Raw genomic sequence first — 15,796 nt, 5'->3', positions numbered from 1 at the left:
TCTCCTCATGTGATCCACTCTGTATCGTTGGTCCATCCTTTATCTCCGACCCACATCCCTCTACCTCTGTTGATATATCTCCCTCTTCCCCTTCACATTGTTCATCACTGCTTCTTACCTCCCCCCAGTGTGTTTCTAGTTTTATTCCCTCTGGCGTTCAATCCCTTCCTCGGTCTCCCTCGATCATCTCTTCTCCCATTCGGTCATGCATCCCTTCTCTCCTTATTAACAGTCACTGTTTTAATTCTGATATTTGTAATAATAATAAGATTAATATTTCTAATATATATTATCATAATGATAATAATAATAAAGGGAATAATATAAATGATTTTAAATTCAACTTCCTAAATAATAATGGTGAAATTACTAACTTTAACTATAAGAAAAAGAATAAGAGAACTCTCAAGTATATACATAATAATAATGATGACGGAGATGATATTAATAAGCTTAATAGTAATATTAATAATACTAAGCCCATGGGGCTTTGGATTGACGGTGAATGGGTGCACTGTTAAGGGACTCCTTGTGATACGTCACTGGTTTAAATCCCCCGTGGGTGCTTACCTACCAAAAAAAACAATATTAATAATACTAATAATAATTATAATACCAATAATAATAATGATGGTGTTTCCAAATTTAAAAATAATATTAACCATCTTAATAATAAAGTAGTTAATTTATCCAGTTTTTCTTTTCCACCTCCGGTCTTCAACCTTTTGGAGAGGGGATTGAATTTTTCCCTTGCTCCCAAAAAGATTCTGGTGTCTGATATTATGTGTGATGTCGAATTCGGGATTAAAGACTTACTGGATAATATTAAAGATATTATTCAGCGAAACTGCGTTGTTATTCTTAGAAAAGCAAAGCCCCCTAAGAATAACATCAGCAAAGATGAGTTCGAAGCCATAAAATCCCTCAATAGCAACCCTGACGTTGTAGTTTTAAAAGCTGACAAAGGTGGTGTTGTCGTCATCCTTGATAAGGAAGATTATCAGGAGAAGATGTTGGATGATCTAATCAACAGTGGAAGCTACAGAAATCTTGACAAGGATCCCTTGAAAAAGATTTCTAAGATGGTCGCTCTTGCTATTAAATCCAGCAGCACTGTCGGCTCCTTTAGCCATAAGCTAATTGAGAGTAGCCCTATCACTCCTAGGATCTATGGTCATCACAAAATCCATAAAGAAAGGGTCCCCCTTAGACCCATTGTCAACACCATCGGTGGGCCAACCTTCCTTTTAGCTAAATATTTAGCCATGAGGCTAAAGCCCCTGGTGAGGCGGACGGAGTCCTTTGTCAAAGACTCCTCTTCTTTTGTTAGAGAGTTAAAGGATACGAAATTTGAACCAGATGACATTCTTGTCAGTTTTGATGTTGTTTCCCTATACACTAGCATCCCCATTAAGGAAGCCCTAGATGTCATCTTTCGTCTTACTGATCCCGACACAACAAAATTGGTTGAGATCTTCCTCACCTCTACTTTTTTCTGTTTCGAAGGTGTGTTCTATGAAAAAACCTGTGGGGTGCCCATGGGTTCCCCCCTGTCCCCTAACATTGCTTACCTATTCATGGAAGATTTTGAATCCAAAGTTTTATCCTCAGCGTTATTTAAACCTAAGCTCTAGAAAAGATTTAATGATGACACCTGCGCCATATGGCAGCACGGGCCTGATAATCTAGATCTTTTTTTCCAACATCTCAATAATCAGTCTAATTCCATTAAGTTTATGATGGAGCGTGAAGTCGATGGTTGCCTTCCTTTTCTTAATGTCCTCATTTCTAGAAAAGCTGATGGATCCTTCTCCCATGAGGTGTATCGAAAAAAGACTCATACTGAGCAGTATCTTCATGCCAATTCCCACCATTTCCCTGTTCAAAATATAGGTGTTCTCAGCACGTTAGCCACCCATGCTCTTAGAGTTTCTGATGACGACCCCTTTTCTAAAGAAAAGTCCCATCTCCTTAATGTTTTTGTCTAGAATGGTTATAGTAGGAAGTTGGGTGTCAAAGCTTTCCTCAAAGCGAGTAAGGGTCACAAGGTCAATAAATAACTCATCAATCACAGTTCAAGAGTCCACCTCCCCTTCATCCAGGGTACGACATACAAGATTGCAAGAATCCTGAAAAAACATAATATTCCCTCGACCTTTAGAACCCTCAGCACCATTAGAAGCTCCCTAAAGTCTGTCAAAGACAAGGTGAACCCTATGGATATGAAAGGTGTTTATACCATCCCGTGTCATGTGGAACCTCATACATCAGAGAAACTGGTCATTCTATTAACCAAAGGATTAAGGAACACGCGGTTGATATCAAGCACAAGAGGGCCAAATCTTCAAATTTAGCCGAACATGCTGTGAAGACCAAGCATCATACATGCATTGAGGAGGCTAAGGTTATCGCTAAGATTCCTCACTTTCATCATCGTAAATTTAGGGAAGCCATTGAAATTGAGAGGTCTTCCAGTAATATTAATAGGGATGACGGCTGGAAAATTAGTAGTTGCTGGATTCCCGCCCTCTCTTCTTAATTTTGCTTTTCCTTTGTCTAGAACCTTTCTCCTTTTTTTTCTTTTTTCTTTTTAATATGAATATTAGTATTATTAATATTAATATAAATAATGCCCACGGGGCTTTGGTTTGACGGTGAATGGGTGCACTGTTAAGGCACTCCTTGGGATAGGTCACTGGTTCAATTCCCCGTGGGCACTTAGTTTAGTCTTAACCTAGAAAAAAAAAAATATTAATATAAATAATTAATACTATTAGTATCATTAATATTAATAAGACAGTTAATATTAATAGTAAATACTAGTTTAAGATTTGATAATTCTATTAATATTAATATTAATAATATTAATAGTAATACTTAGTATCATATTATGAATATTAGTATTTAGTAATATGAAAGTTGATATCTATTAGTAATATTAGTATTAGTATTTAGTAACATTAAAATTTAATATCTATTAAAAAATAAAAAATATGAGAAACAGTAACAAAATAATAATAATGGTCATTTTATTAATTAATTAAATATTATTAATATAACCTTGAGATAATAAGACAATATATTAATAAGATAAATATAAATAGTTTTTAAGTATAACCCTTTTATAAATTTATTAATATTATCAAAACCCTAGTCAAATATAACCGTTGGGTTAATAAGTTGACTTCAATATATATTGATTAAATAAACAATTAATAAAATAATTAAATTTATTTAAATAAAGATTGGGGAGGAAATTGTCTCTATAGAGGGCGATCAAGGTTCTAGGGTTCAACAAAGAGAGTGACAGAGGGTAACAGTTACCCATGGAGGCACGGGAAGGAGGGAGCTCCACTCCCTCCTACAGTAATGTGGTTTCAAATAGAGGAAGAGCAGGGAATAAGAACAAGCCTCCACAACCCTTGGAGGTCAAGACAAAAAACATTGAAACTTAAAAGGCGGAAGGGAGCAAAACCCATATAGAATAAGGGACCCACGAAGAAGACCGACAGGAGGAGAAAGCGGAAGACAGAGGTCAGGGTACAGAGAACAGAACCAAGATGGGGCCCTGTAAACCCAAGACCATAACTAAACCGCAGGTTATTTTGAATGATCCAGCTTTGCAAGAGCACAGGGATCACATGGCAAACTATGCCATTATATGCAAATTTATGGGAATCTGGCCATCAGAGAAAGCGTTGTACACTTGGATAAAATACAACTGGAAACCAAAGGGGGAGTTAAATATACATCTTGGATCCAAGGGTTTTTTACAGTGGTATTCACGAACATGGAGGACAGAGACAGGATTTTTGAAGGAGGACCATACTTCTTTGCAGTTGTTGGACTCTATATGCGGCCATGGACGATGAACTTTGTGCTAGAACGAGAAACCTTCACTTTGGTACCGGTATGGATTAGACTCTACTCCTTACCTTTAGATTACTGGATGCCAGAATCTTTAAAAGCTATAGGCAATAAATTAGGTCATTTCTTAAAGATTTCAGAGGCAACTCTACGAGGAAAATATACCTCCTATGCTCGTATCTGTGTGGAGATGGACCTATCAAGAGCCCTTCCAGATGAGGTCATTCTAGAATTCTATGATGAGGAATGGGTTCAAACAGTTGACTATGAACATATCCCGTTCAGATGTCACAAATGTCATGAGCATGGGCACCTTTCTAGAGATTGTCCTCTTAATAGAAGGGAGGAATACTAGCAAAGGGAAAGATCAGATACGTTTCACCAAAGAGGGAGGAAAAGGAAAAGGAGGGGGAAGGAAGACACAAAAGAACCCTACTGAGAAGGATAACAAAACAAGAAGGTACAACAGTTTTGAGATCTTAGGAGAAGAAGATGTAGATGGAGGTGATCAAAAGAGTACAGAGAATCAGACAGCAAGGGGGAAAGGAAAAGAGACCAGCATGGAGTTCACACAGGAACAGAATGAACACACGACGGACCCTTTGAGTAACATGGAAATAGAAAAAGACCATGAAATGACTCAAAGTGAAAGTGGCACAAAGGACCAAGACTTACAGGAGATCCTGGAAAGGGAGAACCTAGAGCTAGAAAAGTTTCTTGAACAAGGAGGAAACCTGGGAATAAACTCCATACCTCAGGAGGACGTTGACAAGGTACAACAGATATTCCTTAACAAGTCACATCAAACAGCTGCAGGAGTCAAAAGAGGACATGATAACCAGGAAAATAAAGGGACTTCCACAATAGGATTAATAATAGGAAAATTAACAAAAAACCCAGGCAAGAGGAGGGGAAGAAAAAGACAAAAAGAACTACTGCTGGAGTGTGGCAAACTCATGATTGACTCAGGAAGGATGAAAGACCTTTCCAGTTACTCCTTTAAAACCCCACCTCAATGAATATCACAACCTGGAACATTAGAGGACTAGGGAGTAGAAGAAAACAGAGGAATCTAGGTAATAGGATCAAAGAGGAAAAACCTGACATAGTATTCATACAGGAAACAAAATGCTCAGTGGAGAAGATCAGAGAAAAACATAGCAGATGGTTAAATAGATATGAATACCTTGAAGTTAAGGCAAATAAATCTGTTGGTGGCATTCTCACTCTATGGGATCCACAGAAATTTGGTGTGATTGATGCGGAGGCTTCCAGACATCACCTTTCTTTGATTTTCCAACCGGTGGGTGATAGGCAATGTTACATGATCACCAATGTCTATGGTCCTCAGCCAATGGAGGACAAACTTCGACTCCTCACAACACTGGAGGATATGAAGAAAAGATACCCAGCTCTACCCTAGATTCTAGGAGGTGATTTTAACATGACAAAATCACTCACGGAGAAGAAAGGAGGTACTAGAACACTTGGTAGGGATTCAGTTGCCTTCCAGAACTTCATCACCAATATGAAATTGGTTGATATGGAAACCAGCAATGGAATCTTCACTTGGAATAACAAAAGGGGCAGCCCTACCCAAGTAGCCTCAAAATTAGACAGATTTATTATTTCAGAGGAACTTCTTCTCATGGGAAGTAGCCTGAATGCGCTCATCCTACCTTTTGGAGGTTCAGACCACTGGCCTATTCAATTGGAAGCTTCTCTATTTGGTAAACCAAGGAACTCCCCCTTCAGGTTTGAGAACGCTTGGCTCACACATTCAAATTTCCTCACAAACATTGAAAAATGGTGGAAGGAAGAGCTACACCTTCAAGGTACAAAGATGTTCCTTCTACATAGCAGGCTCAAACACATTAAAGGTAGACTCAAAGAGTGGAATAAAAAGGAATTTGGAAATATCTTCAAAGCTAAAGGAGATGTGGAAAAGAAACTAAAGGAAATAAACCAAATTCTTATCACAGAAGGCTATACAGATGAAAGGAAAGAGATGGCAGAGTCACTCCAGCATGAATGGGAAAACAAATGTCTACAAGAGGAAATATTCTGGAGATAGAAATCCAGAGTAGAATGGATTAAGGAAGGGGAGAGAAACACCAAATTATTTCACAGATCCACCATAGCTCACAGAAACAACAACAAAATTGTGAAACTTACAGATCAGCATGGAATAGAAAGAAACACTCATGAAGAGATGGAAGAGGTTCTAGTCCAGCATTTTCAAAGAATTGTTGAGGAAACCTCGAAAGATAGATATCAGTTTACGAAAATATTTACTCTGTACATTCCTAAATTGGTTTCTAGAGAAGACAATTACAATCTCAACATACCAGTAACAGAGGAAGAGATTGAGGAAGTCATTACAGAGATGCACAATGGGAAAGCACCAGGCCCGGATGGCTTCAATGTGGACTTTTTCAAAACATGTTGGAGGATAGTAAAACAGGATATTCTAGAGGTAGTGGAAGACTCTTGAAGATTTAAGACAGTCTTGAAGGCGCTCAATGAATCTTTCATAGCCTTAATCCCCAAACAGGAAAAGGCCACCTCTCCAGACAGATTTAGACCTATAGCATTATGCAATGTGGTGTACAAAATAATATCCAAAGTAATTGCCAACCATCTCAAACCACTCCTCCCTGCCCTAGTGTTAGAGGAGCAAACGGGCTATGTGGAAGGAAGACAAATTCTTAATAACATAATTCAAGCACATGAAGTGGTTCATTCACTCAGTACCAATAAATAGGCAGGGATGATAATTCAGCTGGACATAGCAAAGGCCTATGACAAACTTAGCTGGTCATACATAAGAGCAGTACTAAAAGCCTATGGCTTTGATCACAATTGGATTAAGTGGGTCATGGCGCTAGTTACCACTGCCAGCTGTTCAATTCTTCTCAATGGCTCTCCCTCCAAAACCTTCAAGCCTACTAGAGGTCTCAGGCAAGGTGATCCTCTTTCTCCTTTCCTTTTCATTCTAATGATGGAAGGGTTAGGGAGAGCAATCAGAGCTGCTAAGGAGGAAGGGAGAATTCAGGGTCTGAGACTCACTCAAGGTGGGGACACGGTGACACATCAGCAATTTGTAGATGATACTATGCTTCAAGGCACACCCACAGTCAAGGAAGCCAGAGCATTTAAGCAGATTCTGAGTGAGTTTGCCATGGTAGCAGGCACAGAGGTAAGTATCACTAAATCAAAGATTTTCTTTTTCAATACAGATATTTTGATTCAAAGAAATATTTCCAAAATTTTGGGCTTTCAAAGAGAGTCATTGCCCGCGAAGTACCTAGGAGTTCCCTCACTGAAAACCGTTACACAAGGAGATCTGGGAGCCTGTTCTAAATAAGCTAAGAGATAAGATTAACAAATAGACAAATAGAGCCCTAAATCTAGCAGGGAGGCTGATTCTAACTAAGGTTATCCTCCAAAGTATCCCTATCTATATTTTATCAGCCATTCCGGCTACCAACTGGTGTAATCACTAATATAAGAAACATTCAAAGAGACTTTCTCTGGGGGAAAGGTGAAGAAAAGAAGAAATGGGCCCTAGTGGCATGGGATAGGGTATGAAAACCAAAATCCCATGGTGGCTTGGGTCTTCATGACCTAGGAATTCTTAACAGAGTTCTAGGAGCCAAAATCTGGTGGAGATGGCTAAAGGAAATTCAAGCCCCCTAGGCAAAACTATGGAAGCAAAAGTATGCAAGAGATTGGCAAGAGAAGAACCTCATAAGAATGACAGGACAAGTAAAAGGTTCTTCAATTTGGAATAGGGTATGGGAGAATAGGGCCCTAGTCCAAAATCATAGTTTTTGGGAGATCAAAAATGGAAATCTGGCCTGGTTCTGGGAGGATAATTGGCAGCAGGAGGACAATCTCCGCAGTGAAGAATTAGCAGACATTCACACAGATACCATCAACAAAGGATTAAGGAGGGTAAGGGACTATTGGGATCACTCAAGGAACAATGGGAAATGGAGAATATGGAAACTTCCAGATTATAGTGAAATGGGCATGATGCATACTCAAGCTATAGCCCTTAACGGTCTTTTGGAAAAGAGGCAAATCTTAACCTCAACCTTGGAAGATCAATTAAGATGGGGAAAGAATAAGACAGGTCTCTTCACCCTTAAGGAGGCCAAAAGGATAGACACAGGGCTTAACTATCCAAACACTGATAAGACGTGGAAAGAACTCTGGGATAATCCTCATTGGATGAAAGTCAAACTGTTCAAGTGGCTGGTTCAACAGGGCAAGATTCTAACATGGGATAACCTAAGGAAAAGAGGCTTTGTTGGCCCCTCAAGATGTCACCTATGTGGACAACAGGAAGAAACCACTAATCATCTCTTGAATAGATGCTCATTCACCACAATACTTTGGAATTGGGTTGGTGATGTCTTTGAGTAGACAGACAGAAATGTAAATGACATCATTGCTACATTGATAAACTGGTGGAAATTTTTTTCGGATAATGAGATAATAACCTCCGCCTGGGCACTGACCCCAAGGTTCTTAATCTAGAATGTTTGGAAGGAGCACAACAACAGGATTTTCAAGGATAAGGCGAGCCTGGTGAGCAGCATTCTAAAGCTAATCCTTAAGCAACTCAAAGAGTCTGTTCATATCCCGGGAGGTGTCGATAGCAGAAAACTCATCAGACAAAGAGAGGCCAGAATCCTGGAGAAGTTAGAGCTCAAGGTTCATCTCCCTCAGTGTTCTATGCAGATCAACAAGAATACCTCAGCTGAAAAAGCTTCCTGGCAACCCCCTTCTCATGGTTTTTTTAAATTTAACATTGATGGGGCCTCTAAAGGAAATCCGGGTGAAGCAGGTTATGGAGGGGTCATGAAGGATGAGGAAGGAAACATTCTGGTCATCTCCCAAAGTTATCTAGGAAAAGCAACCATTAATATGGCTGAGCTCATGGCGATGGAACTATGATTGGAAACACTGCTCAAGTATAACATTCACAATGTCATCATTGAGGTTGACTCGGAATTAGTCATTAATTCGGTGAAGAGGGTTAATGTTGGCATTGCACCTAAGAAAATCTCAGGACACTAGCGGCTTCTGCAAGTCTACCAAAGAATCCAATCACACCTAAGAGTGCTAAGAACTCTTAGGTTGGTGCATGTCCACAAGGAAGCCAACAAAGTTGCGGACTGGCTTGCCAATGAGGGGGTTCGAAACAAGCATATCGACTTGTGCTGCTGGTGGGAGGAGGTAACGGATGATAGGATGAAGGAGGAATGCTCATCCCGGGCCCTCAGTGACAGACAGCAGTTTCAGAAAAATTCAAGAGACGGAATTTTACTTCATGTCAACGATGAATAAGTTCACTTCAGACAGTTTATCAGAGGATATGCACTGTCGGTTCTCTAAGGGTGCTTATAGAAACAAAGGCAGAAATTGAGACAGAAGATATCTGCTCACAGGAGAAGGGATTCCATGTGAGACGAACGCCACAGAGCGCCAACTCCACTCATATGGCATTCCTTGCAGGAGGCCACCCTTCCGGCCAGGTCTTCCTCGTACAATGCGAGGGAGGTCAAAGGAAGAGATTACCGGGGTCAAAAACTGCTCGAGATATACCACCTGCTTCGGGTGCCCTCTGAGGTTTTCTCGGATGACAAGCGATGCCATTCAGCTAGCGACGCGTGGAGGGGGATGAACAGTGATTACTGCCTTCATCGCTGGGTAATCCGCGAGCGGATGTGCGGTCTGATTTGTATTGTGGCCGTCAGATCCAGAGGAGGAAGATCTACGGCCACCTTTTGGTGTGCAAGTTGGTGGGCCCGAAAGGACAAAACCACTAATGGTTTACCACCTTCATCGGGCGCCATCTAAAACGAAGTCAGTTTTTATTAAAAGCTAGTGATTCCACTCATGATGCAACACGTGGCGAAGGACCGAAAAAGCAAACTGCCTTCATCGCGCGGTATTCACCGGGCTTTTAAGCCACGCGATATGGACACCAGTCGTTGGATCAGAAGTAAATGATCAACGGTCAGCGTTGATCGTGCAGCTTGAGGTTTTTTTCTGCGGGCTTTGCCTCCGCGCAGGTTGATTTTTGACCGCCGGATCGCTAGGAGACAGATCTTCGGTGGGTTTTGGGGAGCAGACTTTGAATCCACTTGCCTGCTTTCAGTTCCAGGGCAGTCTCGACTTTGTTTCTGTTTGATTTTTGGAGGTTTTTTGGGTACTTTGAGTAATTTCACTCTCCCTTTGTGGGAGTCTGCGCCTCTGTGTTTTCACTCTCCCTTTGTGGGAGTTTGTTGTAACCTGTGTAAATCATTTTTTTACCTAAGTTAATAGAAGGACCGTCTCTTGCTTTAGAAAAATAAATAAATTTATTTAAATAATATAAAAAAATTCCCCTTGCCTCCCCTAGTCAAATATAATCGTTTTCTCGATGTTAGTTTTACCTGTCTCCCTGTTTAACCCTCCTCTTGGATCTGCTTCTTCATCGTGTCCTGAAGATGAACCACACTTGTTGGTTCGAAACGCGTCGACCAAAATCTTCAATGTGATTTCTTCCAAAAAAACATTTTATACATTATGATATGGATCATAGAAGCTTGAATTCGAATATCACTACCCTGCACGGGAGGGCCGTTACTATTAAAGTTCATACTTTTGAATGAGCACACTTGCAGGTTTCTAAGATGAAGACAGATCTTGCTTTCTTGAAGAGGTGTAGGGATTCGACAGTTGTTCCTCTCTTTGCTCAAATTAGACATCGCCTTAACAAGTCCAGTACTCATCGAATTTTTCTTAACGCCAGTCTTGCCTTAATTCGTTTTGAGATTGCTAGAGTTAGAAGGAAGTTCAATTTTCTTTCTAGAAAACTTCTCTCATTACATCTTGAGCTATCTAGCTTGTTGTCCCCAAAAATTTGGACTAGAATTGAAGCCTGCTCAACGTTAAAATATCGGCAGATGGAGGAGATCTAGATAGAGAAACAAAGGGTTAAATTTTCCAAACTATCCAACAGATCCTCTTTCTGCGGAGATTCTTCGATCTTGACTAGCTTCTCCTCTAATAGCCGAATCAACAGGGACCAAGTGTCGGCCCTCATCTCCTAGGTTCAAGGCAATTTAAGTGATGATCGGACCGTATCTTCCAGATCCAGCGAAAATTATGCATTACGATGCATCGGCCATCCTGCCAGTGAGGTAGATGGTTAAGACGTTGAATGTCAGCCCCTTCTCGAGCGTCCCATTATTGTTTCCTTTATCAGCCTTCTTGCTAGCAATTTAGTTGGCTCGGTGGTTGAATGCAAGCCCCATCTCAAACGTCCCATTCCCGATGTTCTGGAATTTGAGGCATCCACGAGCCCTGATTCCTGCCTAGTCTCTGCTTCCGGCAGTGAACTCCCTCCCATAACGCTAACTTGCCCTTCTGATCCTGGTTTCTCTCCTCGCAAACCTCTACCATTCTCCATGTGCGATCCATTCCATATCGTTGGTCCATCTTTATCTCTGACCCGCATCCCTCTACCTCTGTTGATATATCTCCCTCTTCCCCTTTGCATTGTTCATCACCACTTATTACCTCCCTCCGGTGTGTTTGTAGTTCTATTCCCTCTGGCATTCAGTCCCTTCCCTGGTCTCCCTCAATCCCCTCTTCTCCCATTCGGTCATCCATCCCTTCTCTTCTTATTAACAGTAATTGTTTTCATTCTGATATTTGTAATAACAATAAGATTAATATTTCTAATATATATTATAATAATGATAATAATAATAAAGGGGATAATATAAATGATTTTAAATCCAACTGCTTAAATAATAATGGTGAAATTACTAAATTTAACTATAAGAAAAAAGAATAAGAGAACTCTCAGGTATATACATATTAATAATGATGACGGAGATGATATTAATAAGCTTAATAGTAATAATAATAATAATAATAATAATTATAATACCAATAATAATAATGATGGTGTTCCCAAATTTAAAAATAATATTAACCATCCTAATAATAAAGTAGTTAATTTATCCAGTTTTCCTTTTCCTCCTCCGGTCTTCAATCTTTTGGAGAGGGGATCGAATTTTGCCCTTGCTCCTAAAAAGATTCTGGTGGTTGATATTATGTGTGACATCGAATTTGGAATTAAAGGTTTACCGGATAATATTAAAGATATTATTTGGCAAGACTGCGTTGTTATTCTTAGAAAAGAAAAGCCCCCTAAGAATAACATCAGCAAGGATGAGTTTGAAGCCCTAAAATCCCTCAATAGGAACCCTGACGTTGTCGTTTTAAAAGCTGACAAAGGTGGGGCTGCCGTCATCCTTGATAAGGAAGATTATCGGGAGAAGATGTTGGATCATCTGATCAACAGTGGGAGCTACAGAAAGCTTGACAAGAATCCCTTGAAAAAGATTTCTAAGACAGTCGCTCTTGCTATTAAATCCAACAGCACTCTCGGCTCCTTTAGCCATAAGCTGATTGAGAGTAGCCCTATCACTCCTAGGATCTATGAGCTTCCCAAAATCCATAAAGAACGAGTCCCCCTTAGACCCATTGTCAACACCATCGGTGGGCCAACCTTCCTTTTAGCTAAATATTTAGCCGCGAAGCTAAAGCCCCTGGTGGGGCAGACGAAGTTCTTTGTCAAAGACTCCTCTTCTTTTGTTAGAGAGTTAAAGGATACGAAATATGAACCACATGACATTCTTGTTAGTTTTGATGTTGTTTCCCTGTACACTAGCATCCCCATTAAGGAAGCCCTAGATGCCATCTTCCATCTTAGTGATCCCGACACAGCAAAATTGGTTGAGATCTGCCTCACCTCTATGTTTTTTTGTTTTGAAGGTGCGTTCTATGAACAAACCTGTGGGGTGGCCATGGGTTCCCCCCTATCCCCTATCATTGCTAACCTCTTCATGGAAGATTTTGAATCCAAAGCTTTATCCTCAGCTTTATTTAAACCTAAGCTCTGGGAAAGATTTGTTGATGACACCTACACCATATGGCAGCATAGGCCTGATAATTTAGATCTCTTTTTCCCTTAGAGGACACCTCCATATACACTGTAGGGACTTGCCTAAAGAGCAACATCTCAATAATCAGTCTAATTCCATTAAGTTTACGATGAAGCGTGAAGTCGATGGTTGCCTTCCTTTTCTTGATGTCCTCATTTCTAGAAAAGTTGATGGATCCTTCTCCCATGAGGTGTATTGAAAAAAGACTCATACTGAGCAGTATCTTCATGCCATTTCCCACCATTTCCCTGCTCAGAAGATAGGTGTTCTCAACATGTTATCCACTCATGCTCTTAGAATTTCTAATGGTGACCACTTTTCTAATTAAAAGTCCCATCTCCTTAATGTTTTTGTCCAGAATGGTTATAGTAGGCAGTGGGGTGTCAAAGCTTTCCTCAAAGCGAGTAAGTGTCCCAAGGTCAAGAAAGAACCCATCGATCGCAGTTCAGGAGTCCACCTCCCCTTCATCCAGGAGACAATAGACAAGATTGCAAGAATCCTGAAGAAAACATAATATTCCCTCGACCTTTAGACCCCTTAGCACCATTAGAAGCTCCCTAAAGTTTGTCAAAGACAAGGTGAACCCTATGGATATGAAAGGTGTTTATATCATCTCATGTTCATGTGGAACCTCATACACCGGTGAAACTGGTCATTCTATCAACCAGAGGATTAAGGAACACGCAGCTGATATCAAGCACGGGAGGACCAAATCTTCGACTTTGGCTGAACATCCTGTGAAGACCAAGCATCATATATGCATTGAGGAGGCTAAGGTTATCGCTAAGATTCCTCACTTTCATCATCGTAAATTTAGGGAAGCCATTGAAATTGAGAGGTCTTCCAGTAATATTAATAGGGATGACGGCTGGAAAATTAGTAGTTGCTAGATTCCCGCCCTCTCTTCTTAGTTTTGCTTTGTCTTTGTCTAGAACCTTTGTCCTTTTCTTTTAATATGAATATTAGTATTATTAATATTAATATAAATAATTAAAACCATTAGTATCATTAATATTAATAAGACTATTAATATTAATAGTAAATACTTGTTTAATAATAATAAGCCATAGATATGATAATTCTATTAATATTAATATTAATACTAAATACTAATTTTAATATTAATAATACTAATAATAATACTTAGTATCATATTATGAATATTAGTATCATTGGTATTATTAATATTAATATTAGTATTTAGCAACATTAAAATTTAATATCTAATAATAATAATAATATGAGAAAACTTATATACGATAATCGAACCTGACTCTACTAGCGTGACTTAGCTCTGCAACAGCGCAAGCGCTCCTGTGAGGAGTTTGTGCAACGTTGAAGGACGCAGCCGCCTGCCGCAGATCGGCTTGGCCGGGCCTTACTCGAGGTCGCCCACCTCCATGGAGGTGCTGGGCTCCCCTCAGGGGCCTCCCATCTCTCCTCCTCCGCCTTCTGCCTCTTAAGCTTTCAACTCTTTGCTCGCATCCTTGCCAAAGAAGAAGAAAGATGAAGCTGCAAAGTTTGTGAAGAAACTGGAGGACATCCCCGAGATTTCTCTCCCGCCAGATGGGCCGATCCAAGTCGCTCTGTCTCTAGTAGATTGTGCCCTCGTTGGCCAGTGCACAGGGCTTTGGCCATCCCCTAAATCCACAGAGATCTGGGTTGCCAAGAACTGGGCACCCTTGATAAAAAACAGAGTAACCTCATACTTTCTCGGGAGAGGCTACTTTCTATTCGAGTTCACTGCAAAAGAGGACAAGGACCTGATTTTCCAAAATGGACCTTACTTCATGGGCCCTCAGGGATTGTATCTGAATAAATGGATGCCAGACTTCGATCTGGCAGTGGATGTTCCCACAGCGGTCCCGGTGTGGGTGAGACTCCCTAATCTCCCAGTGCATTGTTGGAATTGGGATTCGCTGAAGCACATAGGCAACACCCTAGGTAAATTTATAGATCAGGCTAATAATAAAGACCAGTATGATTGCGCCAGAATCTGCGTGGAGGTAGATCTAGAGGTGGGGCTCCCGGAAGCCATCAAAATCATCGTAGGTCCGTGGAATCATGTGAAAAAACTCGACTACGAGCAGCTGCCCTTCAAATGCCTGAAATGCCACATCTACAGCCATTTTGCTAAAGGTTGTCCGTCGAATGGGGCGGAAGAAAAAGGGAAAGAAGAAGGCTGGAACCAGATCAAGCACACCAAGACCTCTCACAAGAAGACTGCAACTGCAAATGATAAAGGCCCTCAGACGGCCCCTGTTCAGCAATCAACCATGGAAGGCCAAGAGAACAAATTCGAGCTCCTAAGATCTGAAACTGTGGCCTCCCAAGAGGTTGAGATCCCAAAGGAAATTTCTCCCGCCAAAGCTTCCCCCTTCATCTCGACCAAAGGTGGAAGTGCCGCAGAGAGATCCAAAGGAAAGCTCTCAGAAGAGGAGGAGGAAGTCCAAGAATCTGAGGAGTCAGAAGAAGAAGGAGAAATAGGAGACTCTCAATCCTCTCCCAGAAGATCCACAAGAGGACGCAAGTTTGCCAGGGAAAAAAGAGAGCAAGAAACCTACAAAGACAAGCTTCAGGGCAGCCAACCAACCCTTGAGAAGCTATTGGCAAAAACTCTGAAGACGACGAGGAATCAAACTCAGGGTTCCAAGGGAGCCCACCATAACAAAAGTAAATGATGAAGATCGTCTCCTGGAACTGTAGGGGTATGGGCACTAGAGCCAAGGAAGAAGCAATGAAAAGCTTAACAAGATTGGAAGCCCCAGATATCCTCCTCATCTAGGAGACCAAAATGGAGGATACAGCTTTCCTCCAAGCAAGTAAAAAATTTTGGAATAAAAGCGGAGCGCAAGATATCTCTACTTGTGGAGCCTCGGGAGGGCTTGGCTCCCTCTGGAATGCCAACAAGTTCT

At 40.7% G+C, this 15,796-nt stretch overlaps 1 protein-coding gene across 1 annotated transcript; it reads left to right on the top strand.

Moving 5' to 3' along the window:
* Positions 1-782: 782 nt before the first annotated feature.
* On the top strand, positions 783-1,634 carry LOC149257059 (uncharacterized). The gene has a single exon (XM_089453889.1). The coding sequence runs from the start codon at positions 783-785 to the stop codon at positions 1,632-1,634; it is 852 nt and encodes a 283-aa protein (XP_089310015.1).
* The last annotated feature ends 14,162 nt before the right edge of the window (positions 1,635-15,796 follow it).

Source organism: Pinus tabuliformis, chromosome 6 (assembly GCF_031772625.1).
Source record: "Pinus tabuliformis cultivar Carrire ecotype Pingquan chromosome 6, CPIR1, whole genome shotgun sequence".
Lineage (NCBI taxonomy): Eukaryota > Viridiplantae > Streptophyta > Pinopsida > Pinales > Pinaceae > Pinus > Pinus tabuliformis.
Note: the sequence above shows the minus strand (reverse complement) of the source record. Positions and strands in the feature narration are given on the sequence as shown.